At 42.4% G+C, this 19,220-nt stretch overlaps 2 protein-coding genes across 2 annotated transcripts in view; one reads left to right on the forward strand and one right to left on the reverse strand.

Moving 5' to 3' along the window:
• Positions 1–314: 314 nt before the first annotated feature.
• On the reverse strand, positions 315–1,316 carry LOC101589210 (glyceraldehyde-3-phosphate dehydrogenase-like). Its single transcript, XM_012513664.1, has one exon. It carries the CDS (start codon positions 1,314–1,316, stop codon positions 315–317), a length of 1,002 nt encoding a protein of 333 aa, XP_012369118.1.
• A 7,105-nt stretch (positions 1,317–8,421) lies between these two features.
• The window catches only part of Gpnmb (glycoprotein nmb), a 31,126-nt gene continuing 20,327 nt past the window's right edge, over positions 8,422–19,220 (forward strand). The window contains exons 1-3 of the mRNA XM_004626563.2: positions 8,422–8,595; positions 16,756–16,908; positions 17,867–18,010. Of these exons, the coding sequence (XP_004626620.1) occupies positions 8,526–8,595; positions 16,756–16,908; positions 17,867–18,010 (367 nt within the window). The 5' untranslated portion in view covers positions 8,422–8,525. The remainder of the gene's footprint in view (positions 8,596–16,755; positions 16,909–17,866; positions 18,011–19,220) is intronic.

Raw genomic sequence — 19,220 nt, forward strand, 5'->3', positions numbered from 1 at the left:
ACACCATTAGAACAAATCATTCTATTCATTAAGAGAATGCAACTATATATCTATCCCAACCACTTTGAATACACAGATACAAAATGGACATTCATAGGTATACTAGTTCAACTTCTAATACCACATTTAGTGGGCTTTATTGATGGTGTGCAATGGCAGCAAGCCAGGGCTCCCAAGGCCCCTCCCCTTCTAGGGGGCCTGGGATGGAAGCTGTGAAGAGGAGATTCTCAGTGTTGGGGCTGAGTAGGGCATTGACTTCTACAGTGTGGCCTCTCTATCCCTCCGGTCTTACTAGGCTGTGGTGGGGGAGCCACTTACTCCTTAGAGGTCATGAGGACCATGAGGTCCACCACCCTGTTGCTGTAGCCAAACTCATTGTCATACTGAGAAACGAGCTTGACAAAGTGGTCATTCAGGGCGATGTCAGCCCCAACGTCAAAGGTGGAAGAGTGGGTGTCACTGTTGGAGTTGCAAGACACAACCTGGTCCTTGGTGTAGCCCAGGATGCCTTTGAGGGGACCATCTGATGCCTGCTTCACCACCTTCTTGATGTCATTGTATTTAGCCGCTTTCTCCAGGCGGCAGGTCAGATCCACCACTGACATGTTGGGATTGGGCACAGGGAAGGCCATGCTTGTGAGCTTCCTGTTCAGCTCTGGGATGACCTTGCCCATGGCCTTAGCAGCACCAGTGGATACAGGGATGATGTTCTGGGCAGCCCCAGGGCCATCACACCACAGCTTCCCAGAGGGGCCATCCACAGTCTTCTGGGTGGCAGTGATGGTGAGGACTGTGGTCATGAGTCCCTCCACAATGCTGAAGTTGTCATGGATGACCTTGGCCAGTGGGGCTAAACAGTTGGTAGTACAGGAAGCGTTGCTGACAATTTTGAGGGAGTTGTCATACTTTTCGTGATTCACACCCATCACAGACATGGGGGCATCTGTGGAAGGGATGGAGATGACAATCCTTTTGGTACCACCCTTCAGGTGAGCCCTGGCCTTCTCCATGGTGGTGAAGACACCAGTGGACTCTACTACATACTCCGCGCCAGCATCACCCCACTTGATGTTGGCAGGATCTCGCTCTTGGAAGGTGGTGATGGCCTTTCCATTGATGACAAACTTCCCGTTCTTAGCCTTGACAGTGCCGTGGAATTTGCCATGGGTCGAATCATACTGGAACATGTAGACCTTGTCGTTGAGGTCAATGAAGGGGTCATTGATGGCCACAACATCCACCTTGCCAAAGTTAAAAACAGCCCTGGTGACCTGGTGTCCAATATGGCCAAATCCATTCACTTTGATCTTTACCATCTTGTCTGGATCACTGCTTGCTGCACAGAAAGAACAGCAGTCAGCAGGTGTGCAGAAGAGCCTCTTTTTACTTTTTAAATGTGGCTACCAGGAAGCTTAATTTACACATGTGCCTGACATTAGGCCTCTACTGGACAGCACTGCCAGGATGGAGCAGCCTCTTCTTTTGCCTATAGCTGCTGTCTGCTAGGCTTCCTGCCTCCCTGGGGAGCCTGCTGGCTACTGACTACCGGTCTACCTGTACTTCCTCACCTGCTCAGTTTTTAGCATCACACCTGCATCTCCTGATGAAGAGTTTTATTGAATTAATCATGAATGAGCATTCTCTTTTATCTAGGTGAAATTTCCATAACTATTAACCAAAGTGAACAATTCGGTGGCATCTTATACATCCACAGTGATACATGACAACCTCTATCAGTTCCCATATATTTTGTCACTCCAAAATAAACCAGCACCCCCCATTTCCTCCTCTGTGCTGCTCCTGGCAGTCCCCCAGTCACCAGCCTGCTTCTGCTTCTCTGGATTTTCCTATCCCAACCATTATGAACAGGAGGATATAACACAAGGCTATCTTTTCCCGTGAGACAGCATCTCACTATGTAGCCCTGACTGGCCTCAAATTCCCAGTGATCCTCTTCTGTCAGCCTACTAAGTGTTGAGGTCACAGCCATGTGCCGCTACACCTGGCTTCTAGTATATAAGCTTTTGTGTCTGCTTTCTTTTTGAAATTTATCCACAGGTGATAGGACATGGAGATTGGTTATTCTCCCTGTTGGTATTTATGTTGGGAACTTTCCACACTAAACATTCAAATAATGTCTTGTTACTATTTCCTTTTACGTGCTAATGCCTTTTCCTCCCAATGTGATCCTGTGTACCTATAATTTCTGTTCATGCCTACATGGATGATGGCTGTTTTTAGAGGGTAGACCTCCACCAGTGCTTCCTGAATTAAATTCTGTCTGATGTGGAAAAAATTCCCTTGAGAAATGGGCAGATTATTAGGTTAGAGAATAAGGTTCTAAAGTGCATTCTGTTTCTAGTTTCCTGGTCTTGCTCCCACAGCCAGCTTCCTTTTTGACTTCTGGTCTAGCTGCTCCTCTTGACCTTATCATGTATTTCCAGTAAATGTTGCCATTCAAGAGCTCTGGTACATTTCTGGATAATTCACAATTATCATTAAACTGAAAGCCAAGAGAGTCTCTCCCTCTTCTCTCACCCTTCTTTCTACATCATTCTACTTCTTGCTTGTGTCAGACTGTCCTCCAGTTACTGATGGTAGAAAAAAAGAAAGCACATTCACCGTTGCCTCCAGAGCTGCACAGTAGAGCGTGTAGCCTCCAGAGTTGTGCAGTAGAGCATGTAGCTCAGTGAGCACACCCAGCTCCAGGTTCCCACCTCAGAACCACAGAACAAGCAAACAAAACCCACACACCCCAAAGGAGGAAAAGAAAAACCAAAAAACCACACACAAGTACACAATAAGTACTTTTATCTTACTGTCTTTCTTTTTTTTTCTTTTCAAAGTTTTATTGATAAACATATATCTTACTGTCTTTCTACACTAGTAGTTATTCAGAGAAAGCACTCTAAACTAGAATTTATTTATTTATTTATTTATTTGTATGTATTTAGTACAGGATCTACACAGTCTCACTACGTAGATTGGACTCATAGCAATTCTCCTGTTTTTCAACCCCCCAAAGCGATGGAATTACAGGTACACGCCACCACACCCAGTCTCAGTTGCCATCTCAGCAAGCCCTGGGGGTGGGGCCAGCGCAGCTTGTGGTGCTGAGGATCTAAACTAGAATTTAAATTGTGGCAGTCCACATTGTTCTATTCCTACTGCTCTGATTGCACATAAGGTCAGGAGCGCCATAAGAAAATATATTAAAAAAAAAAAATTCTCTGCCTGCATCTAGCATCTGATTCCTTCAGCTTGAAGCCACAGCAAAGATGATGGACTGAAAAGGATATACTAACTTTAGTGGCCCGTTTTCTCCTCTTTTCCTAAAAAGTAAAGGGTAAATGTTTTGGTGGGAAAGCCATTTCAAAGCTTAATAAACCTTGGGAACAAGGGACTTTGATTACCCATGCATGCAGAGAGCGCCCAGACAGGAGAGACCAGAGACCGAAGAGCTAGACATGAAACAGAAGTCTCTGAGTCATTCGCTAGGCTTAAATCTGAAAACCGTGACTCTGATTATAGCACGTTGAGAGGCCCTGGTCCAGCAGTCACGTGGGCTGTCTCTCTTTGAAGTGATCCCTTTATCTTGAGTTTGTTCTTCCCTTTCCACTCTGCCAAATGTCAGAGGGTTAGTTTCAGCAGATCTGTCCCTTTTGGGAGGGGCCTTTCTTCATTATTCCTGTGGTCCACTGTAGGAGACACTTCCAGATCCTCGTCTCAGTGCAAGAAGCCAATATTTGTAATCCCAAAGTTATGCTATTGGAATCCCATCAAGTTGATTCCAATCTACCACTTCCAATGCAACCCAGGGCCAAAATAAAGACACTAAATTATATTTTCAATCATCGAGGAGTCAAAGGGCTCTAAGTCCAGCCACAAAGATGGCTTTCCAGAACCAAGAAGATGACCCAGGGCCTCACCCGGTTTTATTCAGTGGAACAGTGGCTTGAGGAGGATTGACTGAGAACTGTGGGAAGTAGGTGAGTACTGTGAGCTGAGCTAGGGGGTGGCCTACATTTACCTCTGCCATATGCAGAAAGGATATGCAAAGAAAGTAACCTGCATTATATAGTATTTAATGTTTTGGTAAGTCTGGTGCTTCAGCTTTGATGTAGTCTTTCAAGCCCCAAGAAGTCATAGCCTATATCTTGAGGCTCGATCCCAGCGGGGGGTGCAGAGCATTAACTCTTCTGTCCTGTCTTGACCCGGCTCACATTAAGAGCAGCAGGTGTCAGTTACCAGGGAAACACACACACCACCTTCAAAGACTATCACCAGCACCTCAGCTAGACCAGTATACATTGCTTAAGGCCAACTGAAGGATAAACAGAAGTCCTAGTCAGCTCTGTACATAACAATACAAGGAAATAGGGTCAGGTTCAGTCAAAATGGAGACAATCGCTCTTCTTTCAAGGAGACCTACTCAGGTGGTCCTCCACAGTCCACCTTTCTTCACATGTATAATTCCCTGCTGAGTCACCCACTGTATAACTGCTACAGGAAGATGGCCTCTCAGAGATGTGCACACCATGACCCCTGAATCTATCGGTGTGTTGTAGGGTAGGAGAGGGAGGCTTCAGATGAGTGGAGGTAACTCTGATCAACTAACTGAAGGTAAGAGATGGTATTAGATCATCCAAGTAGGCCCAGTGTATGTAATCCACAAGCATCTTGTAAAAGGGGGAAACAGGAAAATCCGAGTCAGAAGGATGAGTACAGGAAAGAATCAGCCATCGCTGGTGTTAGAGACAGAAGGCGAACACAAGCCAGGAAGTGTGGGAAGCTTCTAGAAGATGGAAAACATAAAGAAACAGATTCCTCCAGAGCCACAGTGTTGACTTTTTTACTTTAGCCCAGTGAGACTCACTGCAGACTTTTGACTTCCAGAAGAGTAAGATAAGAAATCTGTTTTTTAAGACTCTGAATTTCTGGTGATTTGTTATAGCTGTAGTACAGAACAAGTGGCTACTTATAAGAGGTAAGGAGAAAACCGTAGCTAATTTTTATGACCTCACTTAAAAACACTCAGTGTGAACAATTTCTAAAACTAAAAACATTAATTCTGAAGCCTGCTGTGATGCCTGAGTGTGGTAGCTGTCTGCCACTCCATGTGTACCTTTGGGTGGCTATTGGCCTCATCATGTCTCACATGAGACATGTCTCACATGTCTCAAGGTAGCCAGGGAGATAGCTCAGCAGCATAAGTGCCTGCCTGGCAAATGCAAAGTCCTGAGTTTGATCCCTAGTACCAAACAAAAAGGATGGTAGTTACTAGGGAAGATGACATACATCAAGATGCTTAGAGGCAATGGTGAACATTTCTAAAACACAACTATTACTTGCCTTCCTTGGTGTCATTTTTAATAGAGTGATCATCTATGTAAATCCAAATAATTGAGATGTTTGACTTCTTTCAGTGAATTATTTCAAACTTTTTCAAGTTATGATTTTTTTCAAAACTAAACAGACTTGAGGTATATTTTTTTAAATCCCAAATAGCCTTATCTCAAGGAACAACACAAAATAAACTGTATGTTGCCAACTGCTGATTATCAAGAGACAGGTTTTCCAATTTATAGTTCTTTGGAATCAAGTTTTATAAAGAAAGAGTTTCCAGTTTCCTGTCTACTTTTATCTAACAGTGAACCTAGACTACTGCCATAGTCATTCCTACATCTGTTCATTGGCTAGCAAAGTGAGGACATATAAAAGACAAATTTTATCATCACATTTCCCTAAATAATTAAATAAAAATAAGGCTTTATAATAACAGAAGAGATTAATACTTGCAATTTTTAGAGGTGGGGGTGGGCTAATCTAGACAAAAATGCAAGCCTGAACCTAGCTATTCCCCTTGGGGGTATCTTACCATAAAAATTAAAAACATCATACCACAGAAATATTTGTGCACCAGTGTTCATAGCAGCAGTGATGAATTGACAACTGGTGGTCAAATTATAACACCCAATTGAACTGAACCAGCATGGTGCTGGGTGTAGGAGGCACACCTGAGGATTGTTGTCAGCTGCATACGAGATGGATTTGGAGAGGAAGAGGTTTAGAAATTGTTAGGAAGCTGATGAGAAACGGTTGGTTTTCCTGGAGGAACTCGTCATGCTGGCTTTCCTGACAAATTTGACTATTCTCATCATCTGAGGAATGTGGGACCTTACTGTCCCTGAGGGTGGCTGTGGTACTTTTCAGGAGAGTTCTGGTCTTACTTTGAGTATCACCTTCTGGCTCTAGTTCAGCTCTCTCAGCCTGCTAACACAGACTCTTCATCCATTGGCATGGACTTTCTAGCTTCCATCACTGGCCTTTGGGCCTCTTCAGTGCAGATATGTGAACCAGGCCTGCATGATACAGTACTATGGGCTTTTACCTCCAGTTGGATTTGTAGGGGGCATCACTATGGGCTCTAAGTCTTCAGCTGGACTCATGCGGGACATTGCTATGGGATCCAGGCCCTCAGATAGATTCTTTGATATTTAGTGTGTAGACAGATTTCCTGCACTCTTTTTGTACATGACTCTTTGACTATTATAAAAATAATTCTATAAATTATATGTCCTGCATTGTTCCTCTTGCACACCCCAAACTACAACAGCAGCACAATGTGTGATACAATCCAATTGTTTCCAATCCTGGAAACAATCCAAATACCCATCAACTGAGGAATGAATAAAAAGAGGTAGTCTTTTTATGCAATGCAGTACTACTGAGCCATAAAGAAAGATACACTTGAAACTTTTGTAGGTAAATGGTTGCAACTTGAGACCATACTCATTAGTGAAATAAATCAGACTAATGTGTAAATATTGTGTTGTCTCCCTGGTGTGGGAAACTGAAAGAGTAAATAAGGTCTAAAATGTGTAATAGATACTGTGAAATGAGAAGAAATTGCTAAAAAGGAAAAAACTAGGATGAGGAAAGGAAGGAAAAAGAAAAAATGCAAGTTAGCTAATACTATTTGTGCCTCGATGAAAGAGGAAGGCTTATGCTAATATTGTTTGGAGATTTTTTTTTGCCTGTTTTTTTTTTTTTTTTTTTTTTTTTTTTAGTGGAACCGGGGATTGAACTCAGGCCCTTGCACTTGTCAGGGAAGTGCTTATTCCACTGAGCCATCTCCCCGGCTCCCCTGTATCTTTTTCTTCCATAATTTTATTGAGAAACAAATAGCAATGTGACAGTTTCAAATCAAATTGGTAGGACAATTTCAATAATTAACACATTGCATACTGTCTTCCTAGTGGTTTATGCCTGCATCTTGTTCTCTAAGTAACTACCCTAAGATTATAACATGCAATGTATATTAACTATTGTTACTGTCCTATCATCTTGTTATGAAATTTTATTTACCTTTTTTCCATAAAAATAACTATGTAGTCAAAAATAATGTGTTCTTATCCTCTATTTTCCCTTCATATTTGCTTCAAAGGCTGTTAAAGAAGCTCCAAAGAGCTCTGTTTGACCTAAGAATATGAAGTTGGCCAGTTCTGCTCAGTTGGCTTTGTTTCATAGGTTATTTAATTCCTGTTCTCCTAAATACAACTGAAACATAAGTCAATACCCCAGATTTCACTTCACCCCCCAACAAGGACTTATAATACCTTGAAAATGGTCATGTGGACACAACATGGAGAAAGATCACATGCAGTTAAGTGTTCATGTTGCCACATTTTCTGCATAACCTATAAGCAAAAATAATTTGACTGTGCAGAATGTCCCAGTCAAATTTGTTTTCACCCTTAATGCCTGCTTGCCATGAAATAAATTTGCAGTGTGTTTTATGCCATTGATCCTGAATGACAGCATACAAATGGTGTGACAGCAGTTATCCAAAGTTCTACAACTTGTTCTGGAAGTTACATGGAATTACACAGATAACCTAAATGTGCCTTTGAGTAAATTTCTAAGCTACTAGAAGCCGGTGCTACATCTCCAGAGCATTCTTGTTAAACAGTATACATATATTATTAGCCATATGTGTATAACAAAATTTCACATGACTGGAGACACCTCCCCATCAGGCTCCTCTTGGGGACAGGAGCATACAAACATTTGCTGGCATGAGGGATAGCTGGTCATCCACATTACAGAAAAAAATGCATGTCTGCACACAAACTAGAACATTGATGGGATTACAGCAAACTCATCATCAGTGAGGTTGGAGAGTGGAACTTTTATTTGGTAAAGAAAATTAAAATAGGGACACTGGATGCAAAGTTCTCTTAAAACTGGTAGATGTAGGCACAAATTTTAAAAAAATGCACATCTAAAAAGTGAATAAATAGATGCCAAGGGAGAGTGAGTCACAAGCACATGAGTTGTAAGAGGCTGGATTTGAGAGAACACATCAGGCAGTGCTGCTTAATACCATCACATGATCTGCCCTGAGGCCCCAGAGTTTCATTAAAATAGAGAGGGGTGCTGCAGAGCCCAGGAGACTGCTGTTGTTCTCTGAAGACCTGTGAGGAGAAGGAAGCCTGCTTTGCCCGGGCTTGTGGGAGCTCAGCATGGAATGTCTCTACTGGGTCCTGGGATTTCTGCTCCTGGCTGCAAGATTGCCCCTGAATGCAGCCAAAAGTGAGTAACTGTGTCTGTGTTCCACCCATTCTCTAGCTCTTGGCCTGAAGGGATGGGTACTAATGTCCTCCTGGCCAGAGTGGGCCCAGGCTCCCCAGTGACCATGCTCATTTCTTCCTCTGTGAACTATTGGATATGCAACTATAGCAAAATGTCTCCACCCTCATTCTTTGCTTTGGGCTCATGGAAGCAGTTAGCTCGCAGCTCCATGGTGCTGCCTTCTGTTGCAGGGGCCATAGGCTTTTATGGACAGTGAGGGGAGGAAGGAGGATGATCTCTACCCAGAGAACGCAGTTCTACCAACAATAACATCTGTCTTTCATCCAGCAGAGCTTAGGTTAAATAGTAGAGTCCCAGATCTGCAGCAGGCTTTCTAACTCCTAGCCCAGAAGCTCTTGCTAACCCTGCTGACCTTTCTCCAGAGTCCTACTTCAGCTGGCTGCTGCTGCCAAGAGGTGACTGAGAGAAGCGCCCATACCTGCTTCTCTACTCAGGTTATGCTTTAGAGGATGTGACACTTGTCACAATATTGATTGGGATAAATGGCATCAGCAGCTTTGGGAGTGGGGTTTAAAACTCCCTGGCCCTCCCAATGCACAGCAAGTGTTAAGAGAGCGAGAGGTCAGTCACCTACTTGCGCTGTCCCAGGTATGAGCAGCCCCTATCCTCCAGACAGTGCAAGTGTACGCAAGAAGGGGCCTGACCATGAGTCCCCAGAAGGCCCATCCACCTCACAAGAGGACTCCGGCAGGCCAGGGGAGGTCACCCTGAAGACAGGGGTGCAGACGCAGGGTATCTGTCTCCTGTGACCTTCACTGCGACCATGGCGGGGAAGACCCGGCACAGATTGGGGGGGGATCAAAGGGGACCAGGGGGATTGGTAACCCAGAGTCTGAGGCTGGGGTTTGGGAGAGTGCGGGAATCCCGGGCGATGGGCCTCAGAAGGCACGGACTTGCCCCGGGCGGTGCACCTCTTGGCCAAGCGGACTGGGCTCCCTGTCCATGGCGGGGCTGGGCGGCGTTTCCTCATTAGCAAAACTAAGCGAGAGTTCCCGAGAGAGCGGCTAACAAAGTGCTGGACTGGGGACGCGCGGTGGAGTTGTGAGGAGACAGACTGCTCCCTTGTCCGCCAGGTCCCTCCTGGACAGAGGCCCAGCGGTCTGCAGCCAGAGGGACAGCACAGGGTCGCGGAGGCTCAGAGCCTGGCCTGGCCTGCCTTCCACGCAGCCTGCGGGGCATTACCGTAAGCCCGGACATTCCTGGGTTCGTAAAGCGTCAGACATTCCTGCCTGAAGACACTGGGACGTGGGGCAAGCAGAGGGATGCCCAGGCACTTTGCAGTGAGCCCTGCTAAAAAGGAGGCAGCAGGCCCTGCGGAAGCTGCGTGTGGCAGCCCTGCCGCTCTCTGCTGCTGGGCAGAGCCGGGAGTCCCCATGCCGACAGCAGCCTCAGGGGTGCTGGATGGGAGTCTATATTTCCCTCCACCTCTACCCCCTACACACACACACTTGTTTTTCTTTTAATATCTATTTACTATTGAGTTTATTTTATTTTTAAATTCAGCTTTTGAGAGTAATTGTGGATTCACATGAAATTGTAATAAATAATACAGAAAGGTCCCCTTTATCCAGTTTACCCCCCTGATAACCTAATGCAAAACTTTGTGTCACAACCAAGATACACGACTGGCACTGAATGTGTTAAAATGCAGACTAGCTCCATCCCCACAGGTTCATTTATAGCCAAACCAGCTCCTCTACCGCCTCCCAGCTCCTGGCAATTACAAATTAGCTATCCACAATTTTTTTTTTTTTTTTTTGCGGAACCGGGTATTGAACTCATGCCCTTGTGCTTGCCAGGCAAGCACTTATTCTACTGAGCTAACTCCCTGGCCCCAACTATCCACAAATTAATAATGTTGTTTCTAGAATTCCACAAAAGGTAATTATATAGTATGTAACATTTGGGGACTGGCTTTTTTTTAAAAAAATTCAATTCCATGGAGATTCATGGAAGATCCTACATCAATAGTTTGTCTCTTTTTATTGCTGAGCACTGTACTATGGTGTGGATGTGCCACAGTTTGTTTACCCATTGACCATTGATGGACATCTGGGTCATCCAGTTTGGGCCAGTGGGTAAGCCACTATAAATATTCATGTACAGATTTTTGGGAACATGAGATCTATTTCTCTGGGATGCATGCCAAAGAATACAATTATGTGGTCATATGGTAGTTGCATGTTGAGTTTTACAAGACACTTCTAAAAGTGGATATACCAGTTTACATTCCCACCAGCAATGTATGAGTGACCTAGTTTCTCTACATCTTCAACTGCATTCTGTATTCTTACTAGTTTTTGGTGGGGTCACACTGGGAGACCTACAGGGATATTTAATTGTGATTTTACTGTGCATTTTTCTGTCAGATGTTAATGAACTTCTCATGTGTTTGTGTGTCACCTGTAATCCACTTTGGTGTTATATGTCTTTTGCCTATTTTTTCATTGGATGCTTTATTTTAACTATAACTTTTTTATGTATTAGTATAGGGCATACAGGATCTCTCTATACAGATCAGACTCATAGTGATCCTCTTGTTTTCAGCCTCCCAAGTGCTGTGATTACAGGCAAGCATCACCTAGTCTCAGTAGCCATCTCAGCACACCCCAGGGGCTGGACTGGCACAGTACACTGGAGATTGAACCCTGGTCCTTGCGCCTGCCTAAGCAGGCACTTTAGTCCACTAAGCTATCTAGCTGGCCTTTGAATGCTTTATTTTATAGTGATGAATTTTGGAAATTTTATTGATTTATTTATTTGATACAGGGTCCTACTACACAGTTGGGACTCAGTGATTCCCCTGTCTCAGCCTCCTCGGCACTGGGATTACAGGAATGCACCACCACCCCTGGTTCCAGGGCTGCATAGCATGTGGTACCAGGGATTGAACTCAGAATCTTGCAGTTATCAGGCCAGTGCTTAGACTGCTGAGCTATCTCCCCAGCCCATGGAAATTTTTCATGTATTTTGTATGCTGGTCCTCTGTTGGAAATGTGGTGTTCAAACAATTTGTCCTAGTCTGTAGCTCTCCTTTTCATCATTTCTGCTTGCATTTTCACAGAGCAGAGCATTTTTATTTTACTGAAATCCAATACATTGTATCAATTTTTCCATTTATGGATTATACTTTTGGTGTCAAGTCTAAGAAGAATTCTTATCTATCTCTAAATCCTGAAGTTTGCTTTGTTTGTGGTTTTTTGAGGCAGGATCTCACTATGTAGTTCAGGCTGATCTTGCACTCACTCCATTACCCAGGCTGGCCTCAATCTGTCGGTGATCCTTCTGCCTCCACCTCCCAAGGGCTGGGGTTACAGGTGTGCAAAACTATGCTGGCTAAATCCTGAAGATTTCACTTATGCTTATTACATTTTTATAGCACCATTTGTTGAAGAGTCTACCTTTTGCCATTGAATTATTTTTGCTTCTTTGTCAAGAATTAGTAGAGCATACCAGCACAGGTCTATTTCTATATTCTCTGTTCTGTCCCATTGATCTGTGTCAATCCCATGACATTCATCTTTGAAATTTGTATTTTTTTCCTTGACTTCTGACATTTAAAAGCAGAGGAGAAATTTGTGTTTTGATTATATATATGGAAACAACTTTCTCTCAGGATATAAGAAAGAATATTCTCTGGAACAATGACAAGAGCCAATCCTGGGAAGGCAAAGATGTGAATCTTCATTTCCTCCAGATTACAGATGACCTTAGAGGTGATTCACACTATTCTCTGAGGCCTGGGTTGTTCATCTACTAAGTGAAGGGGTTTGAGTTAAATAATCCAAGTTCTTTCCACATGACTCAATTCAAGTGAATTTCCAATTATAAACATTTATCAGTAAAGATGAATTTCCTGTTTTCACTTAGTATCTCTTTCCAAATAGGGGCAGAATCACAGGACATTTGGGTTTTGTCTCATTTGAAGGCCTAGAGAAAACACATAGCCTGAGATCAACCAGCCTGCTCAGCAGCTACCCATCTCTGATAAAAGATGGGAGATATAAATGAAGGACCATTTTGTAGTGAATATATATATATATATATATATATATATATATATAATAGTTAGCATAGATATACAGCTACTTTCTCTTAGTTCAATGAGAAGAAAGTTTTGAACTAATAGTGTTTAGACAAGATATCATGTCTGCATCTTGTACTATGAATAACTACTACAAAGACAACAATGTGCAATATATTAAATACTGTAACTATCCTCCTAACCTGTTTTGAAACTGTCTCATTGCTATTTCTTTCTCAATAAAATTAATATATAAAAAGCAGAACTAAGCCAGAAACCAAGCCCTGTTAGCCCTAATTCGGTGCTTTCCCCGATTCCATCTGCTGCTCCCTGCCCCGACCTAAGAGAGGAACCAAAGAAAGAGACAAGTGCCAGGCATTCAGCCTGACTCTTCTGAACGCCCACTAAATGCCATGTCTTGCGGGAGGCCTCTGCCTTAAGAAGAGGACACAGATTTCCTGATCTCTATGAGTTCACGGCTGAGCCAACACATAGGACCATATAAATTGGCAAGAGAGCAATTTAAGATGGCATATGACTCAGAACTGACCGAGGGTTACAGCTAATTAGCTTTTGGCTCTAACAGAATAGGCTGAGTAAGACACTTATTTCTCAAGCAATCAGTCCAGCGGCAGCCAGAGCTTGAGCGATGGCTCACCAATGTTATGCAAGACTCTTGCTTTTGCAGCTTTCTACTGATGCCCTTGATGTGTCAGCTATTTCCTCACATTTGTGTCCTCAGAGTTAATATGACTGTCACAGGTTCAGATATCATGTCATTATACCGCCATCACCCAAATCAATTCTGAAAAGGAAAAGAAAAATAGTTCTTACCTGCTTATTCTGAAAAAGGAGGAGAACTTTTCCCAAAGGCATCCAGAAGCCCTCCTCCCAGCTCTCACTGGCCAGGATTTAATCATTTGCCTCTGCACTGGCTGTAAGGAAAGTGTGAGCTAGATTAATGAGCCTCTGGGGTTTTGATCGGTTATAATAGAGGCTCTGCCAGCAAGAGATAAAAAAGAATTGAATGAACCAATCTTCTATGACATCCAAAGAAGAGGCCACATGACCACCAGGATTTTCAAGCAAGGTGAAAGGATAGAGAGAAATTCAGGATTAGAAAGAAGTATAGGTGGCCTGGAAGATAGCTCAGTGGCATAAGTGCCTGCCTTGTAAGCGCAAGGTCCTGAGTTTGATCCCAGGTACTACAAAAACAAAAAAAGTATAATATTGTAAACTCTTTTTTTTCTTTCTTTCTTTCTTTCTTTCTTTCTTTCTTTCTTTCTTTCTTTCTTTCTTTCTTTCTTTCTTTCTTTCTTTCTTTCTTTCTTTCTTTCTTTCTTTCTTTCTTTCTTTTTTTCTGGCAGAACCAGGGATTAAACTCAGGCCCTTGTGCTTGCCAGGGAAGCGCTTATTCTACTGAGCCATCTCCCCAGCCCTGTGAACTCTTTTGAGAGTAAACCATTCAAACCAAAACAAGGTGAAATGGGAAAGCAATACATCAGTAGTGGAAATAAAATAGAATCCAAATATAGTTTTAAAAAGTACAAGAAAAGAAGAAAGAAAAAACAAGATGGACTCATGTCACAACAGGCTGTTTGTTATCATTGAAAGCCCTAAAAGATATATAGTTACCACTGATATATCTCAGTGCAAGAGCTAAAATAATACTTACAGGGAGCCCAGTGTGGTGGCGCATGCCTGTAGTCCCAGCACTGATTACAAGGAAGGTGAAGCAAGAGGATCATTGTGAGTTTGAAGTCAGCCTGGGCTACAAAGTAAGCTCAAGGCCAGCCTGAACTGTATAGTGAGACACCCTGTCTCAAAAAGACAAAAAAAAATCAATGGAGCACCTTCACATTAAAGTCAACATAAAAGTAGGGGGCAGGGGAAGATGGGACAAAAAGGGCCAGATGTACCATGTGATAAAAAGATATATTAGTTAAAGACTAATCATTAATTAGGGCCTGGGAGTCAGCAGTCTAAACACCTGCCTGGCAAGTGCAAAGACCTGGGTTTGATCCCCGGTACCACATGCTGTGCTAGCCCTGTGCTGAGCAAGCCACTGAAACCAGGGATGGTGGCACACACCTGTACTCCCAGCGCTGAGGAGGCTGAGACAGGAGGATCACTGTGAGTGTGAGCTGCATAATGAGACCCTATACCAAATAAATAAATATGATTTTTAATTTTTTTTTAAAAAAGACTAATCATTGGCATCAAAATTTTGTTCAGAAGACAGAATATTATCAGGAATAAAGAATGTCAATTCCTAAAGAGAGAAATCAATTCATTAAAAAGACAATAAATCTAAATGTATATACACCTAACAGAACTTCAAAATGCATAAAGCAGGACTGGCCAAATAGCTCAGTGGATTAAAGTGCCTGCAAGTAGGCACAGGGGCTGGGGGTTTGATCCCCAGGCCTGCTGTGCCAGCCCCAACCCCAGGGCGTGCTGAGACAGCAATTGAGACTGGGTGTGGTGGTGCATGCCTGTAATCCCAGCTCTTGGGAGGCTGTAAACAGGCGGATCACTATGAATCCGATCTAATAATGAGACCCTGAACACCCTGTAGACCCTTCCCTAAAATACAAAATAAATAAATACATACATACATACATAAAGCAAAACTGACAGAACTAGAAGAAAAAATAAGCCAATTGGCAAATGCACAATTTTAGTTGAAGGTTTCAAGATTCCTCTCTCAGTAACCAAAATAATAAGTAACTGTAAAATCCATAGGCATATAAAAAATTTGAAACACTATCAACTAGACACAATTGACTTTTTTTCCTCCTTTGCTAGAGATTGAATGCAGAGCCCTACAAAAAATGTGGACTACAAAAATGCCTATGGAAAAAAAAATTTTAAAAAATGCCTACGGAACATTCACGAAGACAGATTATCTTTTGGGCTATAAAAACCTTGTTTCAGAGTAGAATCTCCAGTACTAGTGTGTGTCTCTCAGAATCCTAGGCTAAGTATTTCTTCAGCCAACAGAGTAGTTCAAACTGACAAAAGGTACAAAACTTACTAGGAAGAACATTGGCATCAGAATTTTTCTTAATGAGGGGCTGGAGAGATAGCTCAGAGGCATAAGCACCTACCTAGCAAGCAAAAGGAGTTCGATCGCTGGCCCCACATGCCATGCGGTCTCAACCCCAGATCTGCAGGCACACCATCCCGGCCCTGGATGTGGGCCCATGGTGGTACATGAGGCTGAGCTAGGAGGATCTCTGAAAGTTCAAGACCAGTGTAGGGGCTACAAAAGTGAAAACAAGACCAGCCCAAACTGCATAGTGAGACAGTCTCAAAATTTTTTTTCTTTTTTTTTTTTAAACATTTATTTATTTATTTAGTGTGTGTGTGTGTGTGTGTGTGTGTGTGTGTGTGGCCAGCTCAGCCCACCAGGGGGCGGGGCTGGCTGGCATGTGGTGCTGGGGGATCGAACCAAGGTCCCTGTGCTTTGCCACGCTTGTTTCAAGTAGATGCTTTAGACCACTGAGCCATCTCACCAGCCCAAAAATTTTTTTCTTAATGATATTATAGCAAATACAAATATTTGAAGGACAGATATTGAGAAGCTAAGTGATGGCTAAAAAACAAATTAGCTTTTTTTAAAAAAATATTAGCTTTCAAAAAAAAATGTTTTCACAGTGTTCAATGCCTGGCACCACATACTGTGCCAGCCCCACCCCCTGGTGCACTGAGCCAGCAAAGGAGTCTGCAGTGGTGGTGTACGTCTGTAATCCAAGCACTAAGGAGACAGAAATCAGGGAGATCACTATGAGTCTGAGCTGCGTAGTGAGAACGTGCACAAACAAACGAACAAACAAAAAATCTTAAAAAAATGTTTTCATTCTTTTAAAGTACATGAAGAGATAGGTTCCAAATGTGGCATTCAAGATATTTCCAGGAGATTTGGGTTTTTTTTAAGTATTGTCTATTTATTTGCTATATTATGTGTTGTTTTCCAACAGTAGAAATTGTAAAGCTTCTTTGACCATTGTTGTGCAATAACTAAATGAGAAACCCAATAGACAAAATAACTGGTCTTTCCAATCCTGACACAGGGTTTCGTGATGTGCTGGGCAATGAAAGATATCCTGGTTATAAGCAGGAGCACAGCCAGTTGCAGGGCTGGTCTTCTGATGAAAACGACTGGGATGAAAGACTCTACCCAGTGTGGAAGAAGGGCGATGCAAAGTGGAAAAGCTCCTGGAAAGGTAAATCAAAAAACTTGACCCAAAGACCTATGGTTTCCTACTTTGACAAGTCTTGTGGATTACAGAGCTTTCTAGGTCTCGCGGTTTGTGTTGTTTTCTTCAATGACAGTGCTGTAGTTGCCAAGTGAGTGGTACCAAAATGTGGCAATCTGTCCTCTACCCCAACATTATCACTTTAAGTCATAAAACAATGTGTAATCATCTTAGAAAATTCTAAATTCATAGCCCTCAGAATATTTAGAGGAGCAAGAAGTTTAGCCTCAAGGCTGTTTAACAAACACAAGAATGGTAAGCTTTAAAAGGTCTCTGATGCTGAAGTGGTTTTTGATTATTTTGAAAGTATGGCCTTCAGCCACTTTCAAAAGTATGTCCTGCTTCATAAGGCAGGGAGGCATCAGCACTTGCCTGGAATCCCATTGCTGAGGAGGCTGAGGCAGGAGACTTGCAAGTTCAAGACAAACCTAGGCAACTTAGTAAGACCCTGTCTCCAAATCAAGTTTTTAAAAAGTTGGAGTTGTAGCTCAGTGACAGAGCATCTTCCCAGCATGCACAAGGTCCTGGGTTCGATCCTCAGCACTAAAAAAAAGCTTGCTTTATCAGAAAGTATCTTAGATAGCTTTCCATTAAGATGAAGAAATGACTCCTTTAGCCATTGTTCGTTAAGATTTAAAAATATAAACTTTTAACATTTTTAACATTTGTCTCCTCAGCCCAACTGAGCAGTTTTAAAAATTATTTTAAGTAAAATGTTCTTTTTGTGGTTAGAGAATTCATTAGTCTGGCTTTTTCTGGGTTCATCCTCCAGAATGTTGTACTCTGAATGCTAAAGTTAGGCATCCAGAAAATAATCTTGATGTATCACCAAAAGATATTTTCATAGGTTCAACTTTAAACACATATTAGTGTACAAAAGGAAAAAGAGCTAAGGGATCAGTAAGCTCTACTCTTTGTTGCCTAGGAGGCCGTGTGCAAGCAGTCCTGACCAGCAACTCCCCGGCGCTGGTGGGCTCAAACATTACATTTGCAGTGAACCTCGTGTTCCCCCGATGCCAAAAGGAAGATGCTAGTGGCAACATAGTCTATGAGAAGAACTGCAGAAATGGTAAGGACTCCGTGGTTCTCATAATGTCCTGGAGACATAGTTCCCAGGCCTTACTGCCTACAGGTCTTTCTGTCAGTGCAAAATGCTGCCACAGTCCCTCTGTCCTCCTCAGGAGATTCTTCAGTGACAAAGATATTCAATCAACTTATGATCTGATTATTTAGTACTTTTATTAAATTGTTGACATGCTTCTTCTGTACTTGTTTTTATCCTCCTGAGAGGAAAATATTAAATTCTGTTTAGAAAGCATTTTAATATTTAAAAGGTGTTAATTATTAAATATTTTATAGCATTTCTCCTCCTTTTTATTTCTCCTTTTTAACAAAGCAGATTCTTACAAAGTTTTGAAGCGACAGTCTAACCCTCTGAGCACTTGCATGTGAAATAATCCATCCTGTGAAACTTAAAATATCTGTATCATCATGGAGGTGAAAGGGATGAAAAAAGATGCGATATGTACATGGACTAATTCTCCACAAGGAATGTAATTGTTATATACTGTAACTGATACTAATAAGAATAGAAATGTTTTTAAAAATCTGTCATCATTTAAAAAAAATACCTTGAGGCTGGGCATTTTGGTGGATGTCTGTAATATCAGCACTCAGAAAGCTGAGGCAGAAGGGTTGCTGTGAGTTCAAGACCATCCTGAAGTACATAGTGAGCCCTGTCTCAAAACCACAAAAAATAAATAAACCTTGAGATCTTTGAAGGAATGACTGATTCCATGTCTAGGTCAAGAATGTACAGGTAAACCTGAGACTTTTTCCTGTGCCAAAAATGAGAAAAAGTTGAAAAACTAATAGGGTTAAATCAGAAGAGTGCCAGGACCAGCTTGAAGGGGCTTCTATCAATGAGCGCTTCAAAAACATCAGTGATAGCCCAGTACTATTGGAGGCTGAGGCAGAAGGGTCACGTTGAAATTCCACCAGGGCAACTTAGTAGGAGGACCTCATCACAATTTTTTTTTTTTTCGGAACCAAAAAAAAAATAGTACTGGGCTATCACTGATATTTTTGAAGCGCTCATTGATAGAAGCCCCTTCAAGCTGGTCCTGGCACTCTTCTAATTTAACCCTATTAGTTTTTTTTGGGGGGGGGATTGAATTCAGACATTTGGGCTTGCCAGGCAACCGCTTATTCTACTGAGCCATCTCCCCGGCCCCCGACAATTTTTTTTTAATTTAAATAAAATAAAATGGGACTGGCCA

The sequence above is a fragment of the Octodon degus genome, unplaced genomic scaffold (genome assembly GCF_000260255.1).
Source record: "Octodon degus isolate 3935 unplaced genomic scaffold, OctDeg1.0 scaffold00015, whole genome shotgun sequence".
Lineage (NCBI taxonomy): Eukaryota > Metazoa > Chordata > Mammalia > Rodentia > Octodontidae > Octodon > Octodon degus.

Coding starts and splice junctions, on each gene's coding strand:
- LOC101589210 (XM_012513664.1), bottom strand. CDS start 1,316: ATGGTAAAGATCAAAGTGAATGGATTTGGCCATATTGGACACCAGGTC.